The sequence below is a fragment of the Cheilinus undulatus genome, linkage group 16 (genome assembly GCF_018320785.1).
Source record: "Cheilinus undulatus linkage group 16, ASM1832078v1, whole genome shotgun sequence".
NCBI classification, from domain to species: domain Eukaryota; kingdom Metazoa; phylum Chordata; class Actinopteri; order Labriformes; family Labridae; genus Cheilinus; species Cheilinus undulatus.
Window position 1 is genome coordinate 4858976 of NC_054880.1, and position 24658 is coordinate 4883633.

Sequence of the window (24658 nt, forward strand, 5' to 3'; positions counted from 1 at the left end):
GAGCAGCTTCTAAGCTCTGTCAAGAGCTTGATAATACTTTAAAGAGAATCATTTAACAAAGTAAGAGCTGTTTAAGAGTTTCTATCTTCTGACCAGTATGAAGTAACCTATATCCAGTCAGAAAACCAAACTTTGACCCCACTCAGAGCATCTGGGGAGTTTCTGTCTTGTGGCAGACCCCATTTTTATGCAGAGTAAATCCTTGACCACACTCAGAGCAGTCAAAGGGTTTTACTCCTGTATGAGTTCTCCTGTGTTTGGATAAAGTGCTTTTAACAATAAATATTTTTTCACACTCAAAGCAACTGGCGGGTTTCTCTACGTTGTGTGTTTTTATCACTCGATTATCAGGGCAAAATCTTTTCCTGTACTTAGTTGAGCTGATGAGTTTCACTTGCATGTGAACAAAACATGTGTCTGGTCAGATTTCCATTGAGGGTAAAACTTTTTCCACATTCAAAGCAGCTGAAGGGTTTATCTCCTGTGTGATGCCTCATATGATATGTAACGTGATGTTGTTGGCTAAATTTTTTACCACACTCAGAACAGCTGAAGGGTTTCTCTCCTGAATGCGTTCTCCTGTGTGTGACCAGATTACTTCTGTGGCTAAATGTTTTACCACACTCAGAGCATCGAAATGGTTTCTCTCCTGAATGAGTTCTCGTGTGTGTGGTCAGATTACCTTTACGGTGAAAACTTTGACCACACTCAGAGCATCTAAAGAGCTTCTGTACAGTATTAACCAACATGTGCTTGTCCTGGTTCAATCTTTCTTCACACTCAGACTGTCCAATAGCTTTTTCCTTGACATGAATTTTCACATGCTTTGCCAAAATTGATTGCCAGGAAAAACTCTTACCACACTCTGAACAGCTGAAGGGTTTCTCTCCAGTGTGAATTACCATATGATTAATAACATGTTGTTTTTGGTTAAATCCTTTACCACACTCAGGACAGCTGAAGGGCTTTGTTCCTGTGTGAATTCCCATATGTCTTTTTAGATTTACATTGAGTTTAAATCCTTGACCACATTCAGAGCAGCTGTAGGGTTTCTCTCCAGTGTGAATTCTCATGTGATCTCTAAGATGACCTTTATGATTAAATCTTTTACCACACACAGAGCAGCAGTGTGGTTTCTCATCTCTTTTTCTACTCTTATTTGGGTGTTTCACCACTGAATTTGAACCTGCCTGGTGTTCTGTTTTCTCACTCCAGTCATTACTGTCATCAGTCTCAGTCCCAGAGAAGTCCTCACTCATGATCTCAGTCTCTAATTGTAAATATTTCTCTGAATCAGGGCTCCTGGATACTCCAGGTTCACTACAGTACTCTCCTGTTTCCACAAGTTCAGGCTGTCTCTGATAAAGATGTGTGGACTGAGGTTTCTCATCTTCTTCACTCTTCACAGGAACAGGGACAAAAGTGAACTTGATTTTATTAGCATTCTCTGGCCCGGGAAGCTGCTCTCCCTCCTGACTGCTCCATATTTCCTCTGGTTCCACTTTGATGTGGAGAGGCTTGATAACATCCTGGCTTAGACTGGAGTTCATCTCCATGTGAACAAGGGAAACCTCTTCTTTACACACTGAAAGCAGCTGGACCTCCTGGAAAAGCTAAAATACAGAAGCATACATTTCTTAGATTCGTTTTATGTTTTATCAAACATGGAATTGTGATACTTCAAATGATTTGTTTTTAAAGTTTCCCCTGAAAATGAAATGTCCCATAAATCAAATGGGTTTTATTTATACAGTGACATATTTTCATCTTCATAAGTGATAAAGAGAGATATGAGGTATAGAGACAGTGAGGCTTGAGAGCTAAACATTCCAGCACCACACTGCATGAACTGTAAATTAAAGACAAATTTAGCCACCAGGTATATTATGTAACATTTAACTTGAATGTAACATTCCTATAATGTTACCTTTACTCTGTTTGAGAGAATAGAGCTATTTGTTCCTTTACATTAATCCATAAACATTAGTAGAGACCCACTGTAACAATAAAACATTGGAAAAACTTATTAAATGTCTTTTAAAGTTGAAAATATTCCCCTGTCACCTCGAGCTTATAGTGTTATCCAAACTACAGATAGTGGGAAAACTCTGGCCATTTCCAATCAGCCCATTCATTCATTCATTTTATGCATACAGGGGTAAAAGCAGTGTTACTCAACCCTGCTCAACCAAAGAGCCAAATTGTTGAAAAACACTTTTGCAAGAGCCACAATCAAAGTGGTGAAAAGTGGCAGAAATGGCTTGAAGTATCAATAAAAATAAGTTAAAGATGGCAAAAAGGGTCAAAAAGCAGCATAAATGTGTGAAAGGGGCAAAAATTGGGAGGGAAATGTGGAAAGGGGATCAGAAAATAGCAAAAATGGGTGAGAAGTGGCCAAAAAATGAGTCACAGGTTGCAAAAATGGTCCAAAAGTGGCAAAAACTTGGAAAAAAATGGGTTGAAATTGACTAGAATGGGGAAAAAAAGCAGTCAAGAGTGGCAAAAAATAGGAAACCAGTGGTATTTAATGGTAAAAGGTAGCTTAAATGGTTGAAAAGTGGTGAAAAAAGGTAAAAAATGGGAAAAAAAATGGAACAAAATAAGTGGCAAAAATGGGCAAAAAAATAGGAAACCAGTAGTAATTAATGACAAAAGGTAACTTAAATGACTGGCAAAAAAAAAAAAAAGTGAAAAGAGCAAGAAAAAAAAAAAGTCAAAAAGTGGCAAAAAGTAGGAAAATGGTGGTATTTGATGACAAAAGTTAGCTTAAATGGGTGAAAAGTGGCAAAAATGGTAAAGAGGGGCAAAAGTTCCCCCTTTTCAAGGATTTCTGGGTGAATAATATTTAAAATTGAATCACAAAAGATCCACAAATAATCACTAAAGAGCCACATGTGGCTCCAGAGCCACACATTGAGTATCACTGGTTTAATGGCATTGATAACTACAGTGAGAAACTTATACCTGTCTATTGCTGAACGATGTGAGATAAAGGTTGACAGAGATTGATTCAAGCAGCATGCATGGAAATAAATAATAACCTCCTCATCATACTGTTAACTTTAAAAAAAACACACCAACGATCCAGACCTTACAGACATCACTTCTCCCTTCTGTTTCATAATGTCACCTATCCAGCTTAAGTCCCGTTTTGAAATGTTTCACTCCTGATTCTGTTGGTGAGGAAGCATCAATTAAGAGCGCTGTATTAGACTGTTGCAAACTGAGAAAAATTATAAACGTGTTATCCGTTCACAAAGATGTTAGCCTCAATAGCCGCTAATTTCGTTACTAATACCTGTGGTTAGTGTTAGGATGTATTATCGATTAAAAAAAATACAAACATCTGCTTATTGCAGTACCAAGTTAAGATGCTGTGAAGTCCTTAAAACTCAACATGACAGATTTTTTGCGGCTAACGCTGAGCTGTGTTGATGGGAACGTTAGCTAAAGGCTCTGCTCTCTGAAACATTGTAGTAAAAAAAAAAAAAAGTTATAGAGGAAGAAAAAGAAACAAACCTGACAGATCCTGAAACCTGGAGATTTCAAAAACATCCAAGAATCAAATAAGGAGATCCTAAGTTCAGTTCTGGACACGTTTCAAGGATTTGTCTTCTCATACGTGACGCTGATTCCTCCAAATATGTTAACGGAGATCGGCGTCAAAAAGCCTTCACGACCCGGATATGAAACCCCCACTTCCTGTACGTTCATTACGCTTTCAGAATAATAGTTGAGCTTCAAATAATATCATAAAACAAATGCTGGGGGGTAAAGTGAAAGGTGTCTTGTATGTTACAGTAGGCACGGCTTCCACACCTATTTGGTATCTGTTTATTCTGAATTATCTTTTGGCGAGGTTTAAACAACAAATAAAACTTAAATTTAAACACATTTACATCACCAAGTATAGGCATATAGAAGGGAGAATGTTTAAAGCATTAAAATCACTGATTAAAATCAGTGTTCTATAGTGTCTATTTCAAATTGTTCGGGGTGGTTATGGTAAAAGTTTGTAGCATTATTTGTCGATGTTTTTTCTGGGTTGGTGCCCCACTGGTTCAGTTTGTGAATGGTAAACCCCAACTGAAATGTGTTTGCTGACATTAAAAGTGCTTTGTTTCTCAGGCAGATGGAGGCGCTGTTGTCTTTTTGTGACTACAGTTATGCTGAGAAAAAGTGAGACAGGTGTCTAACACATCTCTCAGGGATTTATAAGATTCAACCTGCTCTTCGAGTTGACACCAGATTCTGCATGGTATATACAAAACATAAAAGTATAAGTTAATTAAACATGTGTATCTTTATAAAAAAGAAAAGGGAAATAATCTTATAGCACACAGCATTCAATATCTACTTAAGGCAGGGGTGTCAAACTCAATCACAGCAGGGGCCGGACTCTGGATTCAGGACTAACCTGAGGACCTAACAGGGTCAACATTTTAGCCATAAACTGTCAACCTTGTTTCACCAGTAATAAAATATGAAAAAAACAAAACAAAACAAAACAAAAAAAAACTTAGCACTGATGAAATAAATTTTAGTTTAGAAAGGTTGAAATGTGAAACTAAAAAATATTTTTTAATGGCACATATATTAGAAAGAAGTCAAAATCATGGATCTAAAAGGTCAAAATATGAAAAAAAATTGTAATCATGAAAACAAAAGTCAAAATATGATTCAAAATTTTAAATTGTGAGTCTAAAATGTCAAACTATGGGATTATGAATGCAAAGTTTGGAGTTGAAAATATGAGGTTAAATACAAAATAATTGGTTTAAAAGGTCAAAATATCACTTAAAATTTATAATTATGAATCTTAAAACTCAAAATATTAAATAAGAGGTCAAAATTATGAGTTGAAATGCTCAAAGTATGAAATTAAAAGTCAAAACCCTATGTTTGAGCCCTAATTGTAAGATGCTAAATTGAAAATGTGAAATTTCAGATTTTGTGACTTAACATGGATATCTTAAATCATCAAGGATAAGTTCACATTTTTATACTTGAGAAAATCTGCAGACCTCCTACTGATGGGCCAGTTATAACAGAAATATGAGACCATCTCGCGGGCCGGATTTAACTGTTCCACGGGCCGGATTTGGCCCCGGGCCTTGAATTTGACACCTGTGATTTAAGGCATTAAAACTTTCTACAGATCAGAAATGCCATGTTTTAATTAAGTATTAATACTAAAATCACAACAGTTACTGCTTTGTATTTATATTTACTCCAAATCCATTGATGACATTAACAACAGAAAATACAATGTTTACATTAGCTGTTGCACACCAAGCAAGCTTGCTAGAGAAATGACACTTGAATTAAATGAAATTTTAACATCTTTTCACATGTACTTCCTCTTCCTGTTCACAGTTGCAACTCAATGAATCAAGTTCTTCAATGTAATCATGGAAATATGACCACTTTAAACAGTTCTGTAATTATGTGGTGGCTTTGTCTTAAACAAAAGCATAGAGGCTCAGTTATTTTCAACATCTCTCAGATCTGAGAGGTTTCCTACCCTGTGCTGTGAGTGAAAACAGTCTTTCCATGCCAAGATTCATGTCAACAAGAGATCCAGAATCTGTCTCAAGGCCTGTAAAGCTAGGCTACAATGCATTTTTTCCTGAGTTATGACCATCATAAAAGAAAAGAAAAATCTAAATGGATCCATTAGGATGTCCCCCAAACTACCTCTCTGTGAGACTCAAGAGTTGTGTCTCAAACATGTCACATTTCATATCACCAAGAAATATTCATGATATCTCAGAGTTTAAACATTACTGATGTTCTCTCTGGTCACCATCCGAACATCAAAGTCTTTCCTCTCTGGTTTAGATATATCTTCTGTCTTGACCTCAGCCTCTGATTGAAAATTACTTTAAAACTGATTTCCGAGCTGGTTCTGGTCCTCCACACTATGCTCCGTCAGCTCCTGTTTCTGCCCTCATTTTCTCCTTAGTTTGGTTTTGAGGAGACTTTGAAGCCTGACCGCTATCCAACTGGTGAATTAGTTAGTACAGCCAAAGAATCCTTGATCAAAAATATTGCAGAAGAAATGTTTTTAAGAATGGTTTAAGACTTTTCAACTTGTCCTTTAACCCACTGAGAGCAGTTAAAGAGTTTCTGTCTTCTGTTGAGTGTGAATTAACATATGTTTGGTCAAAGTACTTTGACGGGTAAACCTCTGACCACATTCAGAGCAGCTGAAGGGTTTCTCTCCTGTGTGGGTTCTCCTATGTCTGGTCAAAGTAGTTTTAAGACTAAATATCTGCCCACACTCAGAGCATGTAAATGGTTTCTGTTTAGTGTGAACTAACATATGTCTGGTAAGAGAACCCTGTTGAGTAAATTTCTGACCACATTCAGAGCAACTAAATGGTTTCTGACTAGTGTGAACTAACATGTGTCTGGTCAGAGAACTTTGTCGGGTAAATCTTTGACCACACTCAGAGCAGTTGAAGGGTTTGTCACCTCCATGTGTCCCCATATGTCTTGTCAGATGTTGTTTAAGGCCAAATGATTTACCACACTCAGAACAGCTGAAGAGCTTCTCTCTAGTGTGAACTAACATATGTCTAGACAGATCATTTTTGTGGTTAAAACTTTTTCCACACTCAGAGCAGATGTAGGGTTTCTCTGCTATGTGACTTTTCATTTCTGTTATTACTTGATCGTTAGGGCTACATTCATTCCTGCACGCAGCGGAGTTGAAGAGTTTTTTTCTGGTGTGACAAAGCATATGTCTGGTCAGACAGCCATTGCGACTAAATCTTTGACCACATTCAAAGCAGCTAAAGGGTTTCTCTCCTGTGTGAATTTGCCTGTGTTTTGTCAGATCACTTTTATGGCTAAACCTTTTACTACATTCAGAGCATCGAAAGGGTTTCATTCTCGTGTGCATCAACATGCGTTTGGTCTGGTTAAATCTTTTACCATAATCAGATGGGCAAAAAGGTTTCCCTCCTGAGTGAATTCTCATATGACTTAAAAAATGTTGTTTGCGGTAGAATCTTTTGCCACACTCAGAGCAGCTGAAGGGTCTCTCTCCTGTGTGAATTCTCATATGTAATTTTAGATTCACTTTGAGTACAAATCTTTGACCACACTCTGAGCAGCTGAAGGGTTTCTCTCTTGTGTGCATTCTCATATGATCTCTTAGATGACCTGCGTGGTTAAATCTTTTACCACATTCAGAGCAAAAATATGATTTATCTCTGTTTCTTCTCTTATTTTTGAGTGTTCCCACTGAGTTCAATTCCAACTGATGTTCGCTTGTCTCCCTCCACTCAGTACTGTCATCAGTCTCAGCCTCAGAAGAGTCTTCAATCTTGACCTCAATCTCTGGTTGTAAATTGCTTTCTGGATCATAGTACTTGGATGCTTCAAGTCCTCCACAGTCCTCTCCATCAGCCTCTATTTTTATCTCTCCAGTTAGCTGTGAGGACTGAAGTTTTTCCTCATCTTCTTCAATCTTAACAGGGACAGGAACAAAAGTAAACTTGATGATATCAGCATTCTCTTGTTCTTGAAGTTGCTCTCCCTCCTGACTGCTCCCCAATTCCTCTGGTTCCTCTTTAATGTGTGGATGCTTGCTAATATCCTGGCTTAGACTGAAGCCCCTCTTCTGCTGATCAGGGGAAACCTCTTCTTTACGCACTAAAATCTGCTGGACCTCCACAGGAAAAGCTAAAATACAGAAGCACACATTAGTAAAATGTATTTTTCAAATTCATATTACCTGTGGTGTACCACAAAATAGAATTTTAGGTCCACTTTTACCCTATAAGTCCCATTAGGTTTCATCAATCACTGTCTTTCCATTTTATGCTGATGACATGGAGGTATACCTCCCACTGATGACCCTAATAGCCTAGCTTCTGTTTTGCAATGACTCAAAGATATCAGACGTTGGATGGCACAAAGTTCTTCCAACGTTCCAAAATCATAAGACACATATTAGCCAAAATAAAAGTTCCCTCAGTCCACTGCCCTCTAATTTCACCATCACAGCCAGAAACCTAGGAGCCATCTTTCATGTAAACCTCCCCTTTAAAAACACATCAAAAGAGTTGTCTAGTCCTGCTTCATTCACATCAGAACAATTTCTAAAATACAATCCATCCTTCTGACCCCTGCTGATCTGAAAAACTTATATATGCATTGATTTTCTCCCAACTAGATTATTGTAAATCCCTCCTCTCTAGCATCACTAAAAAAATCCTGCTCCCATCTTCAATTGGGCAAGAATGCAACAGCTAGGCTTTTAACTGGTTTAAAACAGACAACATCAGATCACTTCTATCCTCGCTTTCCTCAAGTGGGTCCCTGTCACTTTTAGAATTAATTTTAAGATCTTACTGATTAATTTTAAAGCTTGAATGGGATTAGCCCCGGATTATATTTCTGAGATGCTGACCCCTTATGAGCCAGATCATAGCTGGGTCTTCTGGTTGTACCAAAATTGAGACTAAATCTAAATTATTGGCCATTTGATGTCAGGGTCCCTCAGCTTTGAAACAGCTTGCCTGAGGAGATAAGGCTTGCAGCCTAAGTTACATCTTTTAAAGCAATCCTTAAAACTCACTTTTACAGATTTGCTTTTATGTGATGTCTCCTTTAATTATCAATCTATTTATATTACTCTTTAAGGGTTCTGCTATTACTCTTTAAGTCTGTATTTTGTCCTTTTGTTGCTGAATTGACCTACTTGTTCTATCTCTTTTTATCTGTTTTAAATCAGTCTATCTTTATTTTCTCTATAATAATAAGATGACGTCTTCTCATGCAAGTCTGTATTTTTTCTTAATATCATATCATATTGTCTATTCCAAGATATCCAACGCTGATCAATGAGGCAACTAGACTGGTAGCAAATTCTTGAGGACGTTTCGCCTCTTCTCCAAAAGGCTTCTTCAGTTCAGATTCAGAACTGAGTGAGTCACTGCTTACTCGTTTTATTTTTGTAATTCTTCTTCATCACTTACATCATGAGTATCCCTCAACACCTAAAGCAGTGGTTCTCAACCTTTTCAGCCCACGACCCCCAAAATAAAGGTGTCAGAGACTGGGGACCCCACTGTACCTGAAGGTGGTTGAACACAGCCATGCACATTCAAGAATAGTGATGTGTGCATGGGGGGGGGGGGATTTCTGGGCCCCAGCCAAAGTGGGGACCAGGAAATCATGGTCAATTGTGGTATTTTATATTTAACCTGACTAATAACCTCTCTGATCAAAAAAACACATTTTAATTCATTTGTCCAGTAAGTAGCCCTCTTCAAATCATGAATTAAAATATGTTTAAAAAAACAGCTCAAAATGGGGTAATAATGGCAAAAAAAATGGTGGGAAAGGTGGAGAAATTAGCTTGTAAAAGTTGCAGAAATGGGTTAGAAATGCCAAAAATTAGATAAAAGTGACAAAAAATAACCAAAAATGGGTTTAAGTGGTATGAAAGGGCATATTAAGTGGTAAAAGGAAATTCAAAAGTGGCTGAAATGGGGTTAAAGTGCCAAAAAAGGTGGAAGTTTGGTGAAATGGGATGGAAATTGATATAAACAGCTGAAGCAGAAAAAAAAAATCATGTGGGCATATCAAATTATGAAATGTGGCTTAAAAATTGGTAAAAGGGGTTAATAGTGGCAATAATGTGTCAACAGAGCCAACAGTAGGCAGAGAGTGGCAAGATTTGGTTTAGAAGTGGCAAAAACAGGCAGAAAAAAAGTGGTGGAAAGGGTTTGATATATGGAAAAAATGGGTTTAAGCTGCAAAATGTGTTACAGTTGGTAACATTGGTGGGAGAAAGTGATGAAAACGGGCTAAACTTGGGCAAAATTAGTCTAAGTGGCAACAGTGTATTTAAAAAATGTTCTTAGTTTTTTGAAGGTACCTGGAGACCCCCTCTAAGTGTCTCGCAACCCGCAATGGGGGCCCGACCCCAAGGTTGAGAACCCCTGATCTAAAGAACGGGATGCCAGACGCTCTTGAATGAATTATTTTTGTGACAATATCAAATGAGTGAACCAACAGTGGCCAGTCTTAATTTTAGCAGCTATTTTTAATTTTAGTTTTAATCTTCAAATGAAATGCATTTTAGTTTTAGTCACATTTTAGTAATTTCTACCCTTTTTAGTTTTAGTCTAGTTTTAGTTGACAAAAACTCAAAACATTTTAGTCTAGTTTTAGTCCATTAAAAGTCCTCACATTTTAGTCTGAACTTTTAGACCAAGCATTTATTTCCTTGCCTAAATTTACTACCAAATCATGGTAGTGTGTTCTCTTCACTCTCCTAAACCTGGGGTCCCTGCTTTCTACAGCTGAGAGGCAGAATAGATACAGCTGCATTGCATTTTGACAGATTTAACCACAGTGGGGAAATATCACAGATTTAGAATGTCCGACAAAAACTAAATTACAGTTTAGTCTAATTTTAGTCATTGTTTTTATCAGTTTGTCATCACAGATCTATTTTTGTTAGTCTTAGTCTAGTTTTTGTCATGGAAAAAAGGCTGTCAACGAATTGTTTTAGTCATAGTTTTAGTCGACGAAATGAACACTGTCAGCGGCTCTACAGACACGTTTCGTCTGGACAGACTTTGAGCCTTGGTGCTGATAACAGCCTGGACAAGTTCAAAGAGACTGTGGTGTTATTTGTCAGCCTCAACGAGGACTGATGAACAAGATCACACACCTCTGTTAGTTACAACAATAAGATACCCTGGTTCACAGATAAACAGACAGGTGTTAGTAACTGGAGGTACGGGAACGACACAAACACCTCATATTTTAACACAAATAAACGCATGGTCACTGCTCAAATAAAACGTTTTCTAGAAATAAGGGAGCTAGCTGCAGCTAACACTGTGCTGTGTTGATGTGTACGTTAGCGGAAGGCTCAGCTTTCTCAGTAAACACGTTTACAGAAGAAGAAAGAAAACAAACCTGATAGATCCGAAAACGCCGACATTTTACAAACATTCAAGAGTCAAAGAAGGAAGAGAAAGTTCAGCTCTGTTCGCTTTTCAATGATTTTTCTTCGCTTACAGGAGGCTGGCTGATCTAGAAATGCAGACTGATGACAGCGCCGTCAAAACCCGGAAATAAAACACCACTTCCTGTACACGAATCTCGCCTTCAGAATAATAGTGGATCTTCAAACACTCAATAGTGTATATTCTTTATCTAACAAAAACACCTAAAACACACATCATGAGCACATTTTCCTCTTCTAAGGAAACTAGCTGAAAGCACAGTCAGAATCTACATAACGTAGAACAACACTGTTTCACAACAGGAGTTTGTTAAAAAGCCGTAACCTTTAGCTCGCAGAAAAGACCTCTCTTTTTAGACATCCCTATATGAACTAAATTAGTTTGAAAGTGAAAGGTGAAAAGTCATCACTCTATAAACTCTATAAATACTGTATATTTATTTATATAATAAATTATATGTAATTTAATTTTTTGTATTTCAAATATATCTTTCTTTTTGTGGGCTAAATTTGAACCTAGTGAGGTGGTCTTTCCACACTTCAATTTTACACATATTATATTCTTACATATATATATATATATATATATATATATATAGTGCCTAACAAATTTATTAGACCACCTGTCATATTTGTCTCAGAGACCATCCAGCATCATGAAGTGCTTTAATGCAGACTCTTTCATTTTCAGTGAGCTCTCCACGTTTTACCATTTTGAACAGGAATGAGAAATTTCAAACTGAATTCACCCAAATTTGAGCCAGCTCACTGGGCTTCTCTGAGAAATCAGAAATTGATCAAGCAAAACATTCAACCATTAAAACTCATTTTTCTGTTCAGGAATGCAAGTATATAACTATAATTTGACATATTAATCAAGAAATAATAATATGCTTTACTATTTTTCCAGTTTTTTTTTTTGTAAATCAGTAAATTTGAAAATTCATGGATAACAATAACAATTACATTTTATCATTAAAAATATCATTTGGGTTAAAGAGCTTCTACATATTGGTGTATTAACCATTGCAGAAACATTAAAAATGATTTTGGTAATTACCAATGCTGTTAATTTAGGGCAGCTGTGGCATAAACCTCATTTTGGGTGGTGGTCTAATAAATTTGTTAAGCATTGTGTATATATATGTGTGTGTGTGTGTGTGTGTGTGTGTGTGTGTACACCACTGATGGAAATGAAAGCACAATATAGAAAAATGTCTTAAATTCTTAATCCTCTGAAAATCAAATGTTGTGAAGGGCAGATGTGGAGGGTCTTTCTCTGAAGGAAGGAGGCAGGAAGTAGGAAAGGTCTGAGCCTTTATAGGAGGATTGAAACTGATGTTTGTGCTTCACAGGGACATGGTCTGTTTTTACTGACTTGAAAATTCTGAACTTAAATGTTCTGGTTAAATGTTGAAACCCAGATATTACCATTTTGTTAATAATTTCACCTATAAACATTAATTATGTGTATTTCTTACTAAATGACATTAAGTAGTTGTTTAAGTGTTTGAGGGTTTAGTGGTTAAACAATATATTAGATTTTCTTCTGTAGAAGTTGTGCATATGGCGTTATTTCTATTATTATTTTTAAAGTAAACATTGTAAGTGATATACTGTATTTATGCATTGGACAGCAGGTCCCCACTGAGCAGACAACACGGAATCATAAGCTGGATAAATAGACAGATGAATAGAAAAACTTTATTGTCTATTCAGGAAGTGAAAGAAAATTTTCTTTGACAAGGCTCAAACAACAAATAAAGCTAGAATTAAAGCATTTCAAACACCAAGCACAGGAAAATCATAGGGAAGTGTTAAATGCTACAAATTAAAATAAGTGTTGTGTGGTGTCTATTTCACTGTTAAACCAGCTGAAAGTTTGTCTTTCAAGTGTGTTTTCATATGGCCCTTCATATGATGTTTCAGTGTAAATCTTTTGCCACACTCTGAGCAGTCAAAGGGTTTCTCTCCTGAATGAGTTCTCTTGTGTTTGGTCAAATTACCTTGATGGCTAAACCTTTTACCACAATCAGAACATTTAAAGGGTCTCTGTCTAGTCTGAACTAACGTGTGTTTGATCGGGTCAATAGAGGCCTCTCCTGTGTGAATCCTCATATGACTTGTTACATGTGGTTTTTGGTTGAACCTTTTGCCACACTCAGAGCAGGAGAATGGTTTCTCTCCTGTGTGAATTCTTAGATGTCTTTGCAAATTCACTTTGAACTGAAAAGTTTTGCCACACACAGAACAGCTGAAGGGTTTCTCTCCAGTGTGAATTCTCATGTGATCATTCAGATGCCCTTTTAGTTTAAAATCTTTACCACATTCAGGACAGCTGAAGGGTCTCTCTCCAGTGTGAATTCTACTGTGTTCTTTTAGATATCTTTTCTGTTTAAATATTTTACCACACTCAGAGCAGCAATGTGATTTCATATCACTGTTTCTCTTATTATCTGTGTTTTCAACTGAGCTTAAACCTGACTGGAGTTCTGTTGCCTCCCCCCAATCTGCACTGTCATCAGTCTCAGCCTCAGAAGAGTCTTCACTCTTGACTCCAGTCTCTGGTTTTAAATCTCTCTCTGGATCAGAGTACATGGCTGATCCTGATTTTCCAAAGTCAGCTCCATCAGTTTCTGTCTCCATCTCTTCAGTTTGTCTTTGATAAAGATGTGCAGACTGGGGTTTCTCCTCATCTTCTTCAACCTTCACAGGGACAGGAACAAAAGTGAGCTTAATTATATCAGCATTCTCTGGCCCATGAAGCTGCTCTCCCTCTTGACTGCTCCATAGGTCCTCTGGTTCCTCTTTAATTTGTGGAGGCTCAGTAATCTCCTGGTTCAGGCTGGAGTCACTCTTTTGCTCAGGGGAAATCTCCTCTTCACTCACTGAAAGCTGCAGGACCTCCGCAGGATAAACTAAAACACAGAAGCCCACATTTAGTAAAACTGAATTTATGTTTAAACAAGCATTGAATAGTTGTACTTTACAGTATTAGTTTTGAAAGTTTCCTTCCAAAATGGCTATAAAAATGATTTTTTACTCATAGAGTGGCAAATCTAAGCAAACACCGTCAATACACTTCAAGGTAATCCCCACTCTGCTCACCATAGAATCTTTAATTGTAGTCAAATTACAAAACGATCAAAACTATGACAGTTGTTTTTTAAGCTTTCTTAAGGGTTAGAAAAAGTCAATTTTAAACACACTTTAAAGTTTATGGAAAGAGGATAAACAAATAAAAAAAATCATGCCTGTTAGTGCTGCTGTCGACAACATGTGCACTTGAACCTGACCGTGTGGAGGAAGGTTATGTTCAGCGATAAGCCCAGATTCTGCCTAATGCAGTTGGATCATGGAGTCAAAGTGTGGAGAAGATTCAGAGAACGCTATGTTGACTGCAATGTTAGAGTAACAACTTTTGGTGGAGGCAGTGTGATAGTGTGGGGCGGCATCTCCCTCACTTGAAAAAAGAGGCTTGGCATGATTGGAGGCATTGTCAATGCAGAGAGGCATTGAGACGAGATTCTGCAGCCAGTGGCAACCCCATATCTCCACAGTCTGGGACTGAACTCTATCCTACAACGACAATACTCACCCCACAGAGCAGGGTTTATCAGAGACTACCTTCAGAGTTTGATAAGAGGCTTTGATACAACAAAGAAATTATCTACCAAACACAAATGTCCTTATTTATGAGCTAGGTTTATGATCACTCTGGTAAAATGTATGAAGTCTTATATTTTTATTTTTTCTGTGTTGTAATGAAATTAAAATAAATAAATAAATAAAATAAGCTAAAAAAAAAAAAAAAACTGCTGTGACATCAAATCAGTTGACCAACAGACATGTTTAGACTGAACTGACTGCCAGAGGTCAAAAGAAACTGATTACATTTACACAAATTACTGTAACTAAGTAGTTTTTTGGGTACTTGTACTTTTTTAGTACGTTTTGAAATCAGTATTTTTAACTCTGCTTAAGTAAGTGTTAACCAGAGTAACTGTACTTCCACTTGAGTACAATATTTTTGTACTTCTGTTGACAATAGGGCCGGGAAATTAATTGCAAATTAGATTAAATCACAATATCACCTGCTGCAATTTTCAAATCGCAGAAGTTGCAATATTTCCAACCCTAAAATTTGTGTCAAAATACCAGTTTAGAACATTTTTGCAGCAGAGATGTTATACATTACATATCATGCAATCATTCTAGTGCCATATTTTCAAAATAGTGAACAAAAAAATCATATTTATTCATTTTTGTATGTTTTTCTTATTAAATTAGAGAATTATATAAAAAAGGACCATTACCTTTAATACAACAGTTCATATTGAATTTGCAAAATGAGTAAAAAATCATCACAATTAGATTTTTAAAAATGTGCCGCCCTAGTTTAATCTAATTTTGTGTGGGTTATAGTGTGGAAGACTTTTTGCTTGTTTTTGTTGTAAAATGCATGTGATAAGGAACTTAAGAAATAATCACATATTAAATTGCAATCGCAATATCGGGTAAAAAAAAATCACAATTACATTATTTTCCCAAATTGTTCAGCCCTAGTTGACGACACAGTGACACATAGAGAGATAATTATTCCACATCACAGCCACCATCAACTATTGTATTTCACTTTATTATAAAGGTTTGACTTCATCAGGAACAACCCATGTTCTCATGTTGTTATTACCAATTAAGAAATATCATATTTTCCTTTACAACTCCTTGGTACCCATAAGAGCTGTATGATTTGGGAAAATAATCTAATTAGCCCCATCAAGATCAAAGATCTATTTTTCAAGGGACCAACATGATATAAACTGTTCTTTCCTACAGGCTTGTTTTATATGTTAGAATAAAATTAGATGATGCATGATTCTAAAGGTATGACAATTTTTTATCTACTTCACTCACATGAATTATTGTGAATATCTGATTAATTTCACTTACAGCCTGGTAAGCAGTCATCATGAAAACACAACAAAGCTCTGACTAAAGAATGTGGCGTAAACATCAACATCATGGAAGTCGGTAACAAATAAGGATTTATGATTTTGACAAAAAAAATAAAAAAATCTAATTGTGTTTATTTGGACCCATATTTCAAATTCAATAACAATTGGTGTATTGAGGGAAATGATCTTTTTTTATGTTACTTCATTTTAATGAGAAAAACGTGCAAAATTAAGGGGATGATTTGTTGTGTGCTATTCTAAAACACTGATGCTTGAATGCTTGCATGATGTGTAGAGAACATCTCTGATGCAAAAAATTATGAAACTTGTATTTTGACCCACATTGCACATTTTATGATTTAAATTTTCAAAAGTATATAATGTTATCTAATTTAAATTGCAGCTTTAGTAGCCCAGTACTTAAAGTAAACTTTGCATGAAATGCTTTTTACTTTTACTCAAGCAATGCAAGAAACCAGTATTAACTTAAGTCAATGTCCATCAGTATAACTGTACTTTTACTTGAATACACTAGTCCTACACTAGTCCTGCACTCTTTCCACCTCTGCAGACTGGGATCATTTCAGCACTGATACCAACAGTCTGGACAACTTCAAAGAGGATATAATATTATATGTAAGTTTCAGTGAGGACTGCTGAGCAACATCGCACCTCTGTTACAACAATAAAAGTCCCTGGTTCACAGGCAAACGGACTCGTGGAGCTAATTGGAGGTACGTGAAAAACGAAAACCTACTGCTTGTTTTCACGCATAATATGCCTTTATATGAGACACACAACAAGCATCACACAGGAGTGAGTAAATAAGAGTTTTTTAGACCAGTAAACAAAGTTAGCAGGTGCTAGCAGTGGCTAACACTGGGTGGGTGTGAAAGTTAGCTAAAGGCTCAGCTCTCTTAAACATCTACAGTAAATAAGTTTAGAGAAGAAGAAAGTACACAAACCTGAACGATCAGGAAGCCCGGACATTTAAAAGGCAGCCAGGTGTCACAAATGGAAGAGAAAAGTCAACTCTGAACACATTTCAAGGATATTTCTCCTCTCCTGTAGGACGCTGTTTCATCCGGAAACGCTAGCTGTGTTCAGTGAGAGCGTTCACGACCCGGAAACAAAAAAACTCTACTTCCTGTACACTCATCTGGCCTTCATAATAGTAGTTACGTTTCAAACAGCTGGCGTTTTACTTTCTTCATAAAACAAAAATGTTAAATAAAGTTTATGGAGGGACACTAAACTGTGTCACACAGCAGAGAATGCATCTTCATCTGGTTGGTCTCTTGTTTAGTTTATGCACTGGGCAGACAACAGGGAACCAAGGACTGGAGTTTACAAAATAGATTGATGGATGGATAAACTTTGCTGTCTATAAGAAGCAATAAATTCCATTTGACAAGTCTCAAAACACACACAAAATAAATTTGGGGCTGTTTTAAATTTAAAATTGTGATTAATTCCATGATTTCTGTAGTTAACTACAATGAATCACACCGTTTTGCCACAGTGTAAATTCCATTTGCATTTTTAACTGTTTTTGTGTCATTTTTTAAAAATTTTTTGCTGTGTTAAATTGAGGTTGACTGACTTCCTCTTTGGAAACAGACCTAATTTTATGGGTGGATTGAGGACTTTAACAATTTTCTGAACCACAGGGGAAAAGGAACTTGAAATAAGTGAAGGTAAATGTTTTGGCACAAGGTGTAGATGCTTTTTGAATTGTCTACTGGGTTTCTAAAGTGAAATGATACATCAAGGAGCAATAGTGGACTTATTCTACATCAGTGTTTCTGCAGGGAAAGGCTGATGTGGCTAAAACTTGGTCTTTGGGGAAATAAAGCATGCGATTAAAAACAAATCAGCGCACTAATTGTAGATCACAGTTAATTGCGATTGATGAGATTTAACTTGACAGCCTTATTTAAATTTAAATACATTTACAACACCAGGAACAGGCATATAGAGGGGAGAATGTTAAAAGCTACAAATCATTTTGTAGTATAGTGTCAATTATATTTTGTTCATTTGGAAGATGTTATTCTGGGTCAACCAAACTTTGATCCAGTTTGTGGATGGTGAACCTTTGATAAAATGTTTCCTTAGTTTCCTCAGCAGGTGGAGGTGTTGAGCTTTGTTATGGATAGATTTACCATGCTGAGAAAAGGCGACACAGGTGTCTAACTCAACTCTTAAAGATTTAAATGATTCAACCTGCTCTGCAAGCCAACACCAGGTGCTTAGTGGCATATATATACATTACATACAACTAAAAGGTAAATCAAACATGAATATTGTTATAAAGAAAAAAGAAAATCATCTTATAACACAAACAGAAATCAACATTTATTTAAAGCATCATAACTACAGACAAGAAATGACATGTTTCAGTTAAGTTTTAATACTAAAACTGCTACAGTTACTACTTTGTATTACTTTATACTCCGAACATATTGATGACCTTAAGAGTAGATATGATAACATATTTTTGTTTAACAATAGTAGTTGGACCAAAGTTGCTCCAGAAATAACATTTAAATTATATGGGATTTTGAAATTATTTCCCACATTCTTTCTTCTTCAACTCAGTTACAATTCAATTCTTATTAGTCACTGATTTCACTGAAAATATGTAAATTTTGTATAGTTCTATACATTTGGGTTTGTCATGAAAAAGCATTGAATTCCGATATTTACAACATCTGTCAGATCAAATATAAAAGAAAGGAACAGGTGTAAATTAACAGGATCCATTTGTGCAGAATAGTGTTTCTTGTAAAAGTCTGGGCACAAAAGATTTTTTACCCAGTAACACTTTTAAGATTGAAGTATTTATCATTGATATGGTTTCTCTCTATGAGAGAGTGTTACATCTCATATCGTCAAGGAACATTCATAATATAAATCATCATCAGAGACTTTAGTCTCAGACTTTAATATTCACCAGTCTTGACCCTAGTCTCCATTTGTAAATGTCTCTCTGGATCTAATTTGCTGACTGGTTCTGATCTTTGACAGTCCTCTCCATCAGCTCCTGTTTCTAACTCCATTTGCTCCTCAGTTTGGTTTTGAAGCCTGACAGTCTTTAACTGATATAACCAAGAAAACCTTTAGTCAAAAATTGCAGCTGAAATGACAACGAATCCTTTGTCAAAGTAAGAGCATCTAAAGAGTTTCTCACTTCTGTCGAGTGTGAAGTAACTTGTGTCTTGTCAGAGAACTTCTTCGGTTAAATCTTCTGCCACACTCTGAGCAACTAAAGGGTTGTTGTCTAGTGTGTATCAACATATGTCTTTTCACATCAACTTTTTGGGTGAATCTTTGACCACACTCAGAGCAGTCAAAGGGTTTCTCTCCTGAATGAATTTTCCTGTGCCTTAACAAAGACTTTTTTATGCCAAATGTTTTACCACACTCAAAGCAGCTGAAGGGCATCTGTCTAATGTGACCTAACATATGACTGGAAAGACTACTTTTTTTGTGAAATCGTTTACCACACTTGTGGCATCTAAAAGGTTTCTGTCCAGTGTGAACTAACATATGCCTGTTCACAGAACTTTGTCGGGTAAATCTTTGACCACACTGTAAGCAGCTGAAGGGTTTTTCTTCTGAGTGCGTTATCATATGGCTTCTCATTTGATGTTCTTGGGTGAATCTTTCACCACATGCTGAGCAGCTGAAAAACTTCTGTTGAGTGTGACCCACTATATGATCGGAAAGACTACTTTTTTTGTGAAATCTTTCACCACACTCAGAGCATCTAAAGGGTTTTGGTCTGGTGTGAACTAACATATGTCTTTTCACAGAACTTTGTCGTGTAAATCTTTGACCACACTGTAAGCAGCTGAAGGGCTTCTCTCCAGAGTGTGTTCTCATATGACTCTCCATATGATGTTTTTGGGTGAACACTCTGCCAGACACTGAGCAGCTGAAGAGCTTCTGGTTAGTGTGCTTGGAAAAACAACTATTACTGTAAAACCTTGCACCACAGGGTTTCTTTCTACTGTGTCTGTTCACAGAACTTTGTCGGGTAAATCTTTGACCACACTGTAAGCAGCTGAAGGGTTTGTCTCCAGAGTTTGTTCTCATATGATAACCTAGGGTAAATCTTTTGCCACACTCAGAGGGTTTATTTCCCGTATGAATCCTCCTATGTCTAGTCAAAGTTATTTTAAATCTAAATGTTTTACCACACTCTGAGCAGCTGAGGAGCTTCTGTTTTGGGTGAGCTAACATGTGCTTAGACAGAGAACTCTTTCTGGTATATCTTTTCCCGCACTCGTAGCATCTAAAAGGTTTCTTTCTACTGTGAATAAGCATGTGTGCAGTCACAGAACTTTTCCGGGTAAATTTTTGACCACACTGTAAGCAGCTGAAGGGTTTGTCTCCAGAGTGTGTTTTCATATGGTCCTCCATATGGTGTTTAAAGGTAAATCTTTTACCACATTCTAAACACTCAAAGGGTTTCTCTCCTGTATGAATTTTCCTGTGTTGGTTCAAATTACTTTTAAGGCCAAATTTCTTACCACACTCAGAGCAGAGAAAGGGCTTCTTTTTTGTGTGAACTAACATGTGTCTGGTCAGATATATCTTGTGTTTAAATTTCTTTCCACACTCAGCGCATTTGAAGGGTTTTTCTCCTGTGTGTATTCTCATGTGTTTGGTTAAACTGGCTTGATAGGAAAATCTTTTACCACACTCAGAACAGCCTATGGGCTTCTCTCCTGTGTTAAGCCGTTCACATCCTGTTAGATGCTCTTTCTGTCCAAATATTTCACTAAACTTAGAGCAGCGATGTGATTTCCCATCAGCCTTTCTTCCCTTTATATTGATTTTTTCCACCGAAGTTAAACCTGGCTTGTGCTCTGTTGCTTCCCTCCAGTCAGCGCTGTCATCAGTCTCAGCTTCAGAGGATTCCTCACTGGTGACCTCAGGCTCTGGTTGTAAATCTCTCTCTTGATCATGGTGCCTGGCTGGCCCTGGTCCTCCACAGTCCTCTCCATCAGTTTCTGTTTCCATCTGGTTAGACTGTCTATGCTCCATCTGTGGAGACTGAGGGTTCTCATCATGCTTTTCAACCTTCACAGAGATAGGAACAAAAGTAAATTTAATTATATCAGTATTCTCTGGCCCATGAAGCTGCTCTCCCTCACGACATATCCACAGTTCCTCCAGTTCTTCTTTAATGCGTGGGGTCTCAGTAATCTCCTGGTTCAGACAGGAGCTCCTCTCCATCTCAAAGGAAACTGCTTCTTCACTCAATGAAAGCTGGTGGACCTCCACAGGAAAAACTAAAACACAGAAGCACAGCATTAGTTTAACAAGCTTCCCCCGAAAATGCCATTTCCCCCCAATCAATCAATTTTTATTCACATAGTGGCACATCACATCACCATGAAATCTTTTATTGGGATTTGTGAGCTTCCTCAGGGATCAATGTAGCAGAAACAGGTCAGCAGACCATTAAATGTTTGGTCAAATTTCAAAATTTCCAGAACCATCATCACTTAATTTTTCTAACCTTTCTGGAGCAGCAAAAGTGAGAGGTTAGTGCAGGGGGTACATATGCTGGTTTGGCACTTTGCTGTGTCAACCTTGGTCCTGTACTTCTCTTTCCTCCTGATGGCCATAGTCCAGGCCTGCTCCAGGCCCATGCTCCATTTCTTCAGGTTTCCTGCCAGCTGCCCCCCTCCATGATGCACGAGGTTGCTCCCAGCATCTGGACCAGCCCACCAGGTCCTGGACACCCAGTACACATGATGAGCTGGAGCAGGCATGGGAAAGGACGCCAGGTGCCTGTAAAAAGGCAGCTTATGTTCCCATGTCAGGCCGCTGTCCCGTACCATCTCCACACTACTGAGCACAACAGCATAAGACACATGCTCTTGCCAACGATAACCAAAGACGCCGAAAAGAAGTTGTCAAATGTGCGTCTCTAAACAAGGGCAGAAAGACTCTGACTTTTGTCCACATGCTCAGATACTGGGAACGCCACACTGTCTTGCTCAGCGCCCCCAATCTGGGCCATACAGGTACAGAAGATCATGTCAGAGTGCATCAATTAGGAGTACACACCCACTTTTGAAGCTTCACCTTTTTTTCCTGATTATGACCTTTTTCACCCTCAAACAAAATACAAGTCTGACTTTCCTTGTTTGGTTTCATAGGACATACCTCAACTACTAAAAATGAAACTATTCTTTTCATTTTGGTAAACCTGTGCTACCTCTACACCGCGTTCCACATTATTATGCAAACAACGTTTTTCTCTTATTTTCTAAATATCAAAGCAAATGACAGTCATAATATTTTTCAAGTCATCAACAGTTAGAGTATAATTCAATTGTTTTTGAACAAACTTCATAATGATAACTATTATTTTTTTTTAAATAAAAACCTCAAAATTCACTTTTCCACATGTTCCACATTATTAAGCAGGCCACAGGTTTCAGCAATATGGGAAAGAAAAAGGATCTCTCTGCTGCTGAAAAGTGTCAAATAGTGTAATGCCTTGGACAAGGAATGAAAACATTCGATATTTCAGGAAAAATTAAGCATGATCATCGTACTGTGAAGAAATTTGTGTCTGATTCAGAGCACAGACGGGTTTGTGCAGATAAAGACATAATGAGGAAGGTTTCTGACGGACAAATACATCAGATTAAGAGAGCAAATGCTAAAATGCCATTACAAAGCAGCAAACAAGTATTTGAAGCTGCTGGTGCCTCTGGAGTCCCACCAACCTCAAGGTGTAGGATCCTCCAGAGGCTTGCAGTCATGTATAAACCTACTATTCAGCCCCCCCTAACCAATGCTCACAATCAGAAATGGTTGCAGTGGGCCCAGAAATACATGAAGACTCATTTTCAAACGGTCTTGTTGACTGATGAGTGCCGTGCAACCCTGGATGGCCCAGATGGAGGAGTAGTGGATGGTTGGTGGATGGCCACCATGTCCCAATGAGGCTGGGACGTCAACAAGGAGGGGGCGGAGTCATGTTTGGGCTGGAATCATGAGGAGAGAGCTGATAGGCCCCTTTAGGGTCCCTGAAGGTGTGAAAATGACCTCGGCAAAGTATATAGAGTTTCTGACTGACCACTTTCTTCCATGGTACAAAAAGAGAATCGTGCCTTCTGTAGCAAAATTTTCTTCAAGCATGACAATTCTCCATCTCATGCTGCAAAGAATACCTCTGTGTCATTGGCTGCTATGGGCATAAAAGGAGAGAAACTCATGGTGTGGCCCCCATCCTCCCCTGACCTCAACCCTGCTGAGAACCTTTGGAGCATCCTCAAGCTAAAGATCTATGAGGGTGGGAGGCAGTTCACATCAAAACAGCAGCTCTGGGAGGATATTCTGATATCCTGCAAAAAAAAAAAAAAATTCTAGCAGAAACTCTCCAAAAACTCACAAGTTCAACAGATGCAAGAATAGTGAAGGTGATATCAAAGAAGGGCTCCTATGTTAACATGGAACTTGTCCTGGTAAGATGTTTTTGATTGAAATAGCTTTGATTTCAGTAAATATGACCCCCTGATGCTGCAGTTTCTACAAATGACAATTTTCAGTTCTTTACAACCTATAAAATGTTAAAATGTTTTAAAAAGCTGTTGTGCTTCATAATGTGGAACAGTGCATTTTGAGGTTTTTATTTTAAAAAACATAATTTTTGTCATTATGAAGTTTGTTCAAAAACATTTGAATTATGCTCTAATGGCTGATGACTTGAAAAATATTCTGTTATTTGCATTAATATTTAGGAAAATCAATGAAAAATATCATTTGCATAATAATGTGGAACGTGGTGTATCTTTTGGTAGCTGCAGAAAATGGATGTCTCAGCTTTTCACCTCTAAAGGAAGGTACTATCCATCTGTACTGTTCAGCTTCTGCTCCTAATTCTGCATATCTAAGCTTTTTTCTTTTTTGTGCTTCCTCCACAGAATTCTCCCAGGAAACAGTCAGCTCTATGAAGTAAACCATATGAATTATTTTTTAGAAAAGATGGCAGGAATGAAGCATGAAAGGACAACTCAAAGAAAGAAAAAAAAAAAACATCCTCGCCATCTGCAATGATTCCCATCAGTGTTAAAGTAAAAAAAAAACCTTCAAGGATAAAAGATTACTAAAACTGACAAAAACTAAGTTTAGGTTTAGTCAAAATGACTAAAACTAGACTAAAATATAATTTAGTTTTTGTCTGACATTCAAAATCGGTGATATTTCTCCACTGTAGGTAAATCTGTCGAAAAACAATGAATCTATAGCTATTCTGCCTCTCAGCTGTAGAAAGCAGGGACCCCAGGTTTGGCAGGGTGCAGAGAACACACTACCATGATTTGGTACCAAATTTAGGCAAGGAAATAAATGCTTAGACTAAGAGTAAAGACTAAAATGTGAGGACTTTTTATTGACTAAAACTAGACTAAAGTGCTGTGACTTTTCATCGACTAAAATTAGACTAAAAGTAAAAAGGGTAGAAATGACTAAAATGTGACTAAAACTAAAATGCATTTCTTTTAAAGTCTAAAACTAAGACTAAAATTAAAAATAACTGCCAAAATTAACACTGGTTCACAGCCAACCACAGACACATGGAGCCAACTGAAGATACGGGAATGGTACGAACATCTTATTATATAAATGCGTGTTCACTGCTAGTTTTCATTCCTGATGAGCCGTTTGCGGGGCA

General features: G+C 37.3%; 2 protein-coding genes across 4 annotated transcripts; both read right to left on the reverse strand.

Moving 5' to 3' along the window:
- Positions 1 to 152: 152 nt before the first annotated feature.
- LOC121523842 (zinc finger protein OZF-like) lies at positions 153 to 3589 on the reverse strand. The gene is made up of 2 exons (XM_041808898.1): positions 3520 to 3589; positions 153 to 1613 (listed from the first exon to the last, which is right to left on the reverse strand). Exons 1-2 carry the CDS (start codon positions 3553 to 3555, stop codon positions 372 to 374), a joined length of 1278 nt encoding a protein of 425 aa, XP_041664832.1. The 5' UTR covers positions 3556 to 3589; the 3' UTR covers positions 153 to 371.
- A 1606-nt stretch (positions 3590 to 5195) lies between these two features.
- LOC121523789 (gastrula zinc finger protein XlCGF57.1-like) lies at positions 5196 to 17052 on the reverse strand. Of its 3 annotated transcripts, XM_041808832.1 has the most exons (3): positions 16920 to 17052; positions 13482 to 13914; positions 7564 to 7692 (listed from the first exon to the last, which is right to left on the reverse strand). In XM_041808832.1, exons 1-3 carry the CDS (start codon positions 16942 to 16944, stop codon positions 7656 to 7658), a joined length of 495 nt encoding a protein of 164 aa, XP_041664766.1. In that variant the 5' UTR covers positions 16945 to 17052; the 3' UTR covers positions 7564 to 7655. The 3 variants fall into 3 exon arrangements, with proteins under 3 accessions (XP_041664763.1, XP_041664766.1, XP_041664765.1); XM_041808829.1 differs by lacking the exons at positions 13482 to 13914; positions 16920 to 17052 and adding an exon at positions 10948 to 11079 and having other exon boundaries at positions 5196 to 7692; XM_041808831.1 differs by lacking the exon at positions 7564 to 7692 and having other exon boundaries at positions 12683 to 13914.
- Positions 17053 to 24658: the final 7606 nt, after the last annotated feature.

Bases quoted from the DNA above. Each gene is read 5' to 3' on its own strand.
- LOC121523842 (XM_041808898.1), bottom strand. From the start codon at position 3,555: ATGTTTTTGAAATCTCCAGGTTTCAGGATCTGTCAG. The intron at 1,614-3,519 runs GTTTGTTTCTTT...TCTGTATTTTAG, and splicing joins CAGGTTTCAGGATCTGTCAG to CTTTTCCAGGAGGTCCAGCT.
- LOC121523789 (XM_041808829.1), bottom strand. From the start codon at position 10,972: ATGTCGGCGTTTTCGGATCTATCAG. The intron at 7,693-10,947 runs GTTTGTTTTCTT...TCTGTATTTTAG, and splicing joins GGCGTTTTCGGATCTATCAG to CTTTTCCTGTGGAGGTCCAG.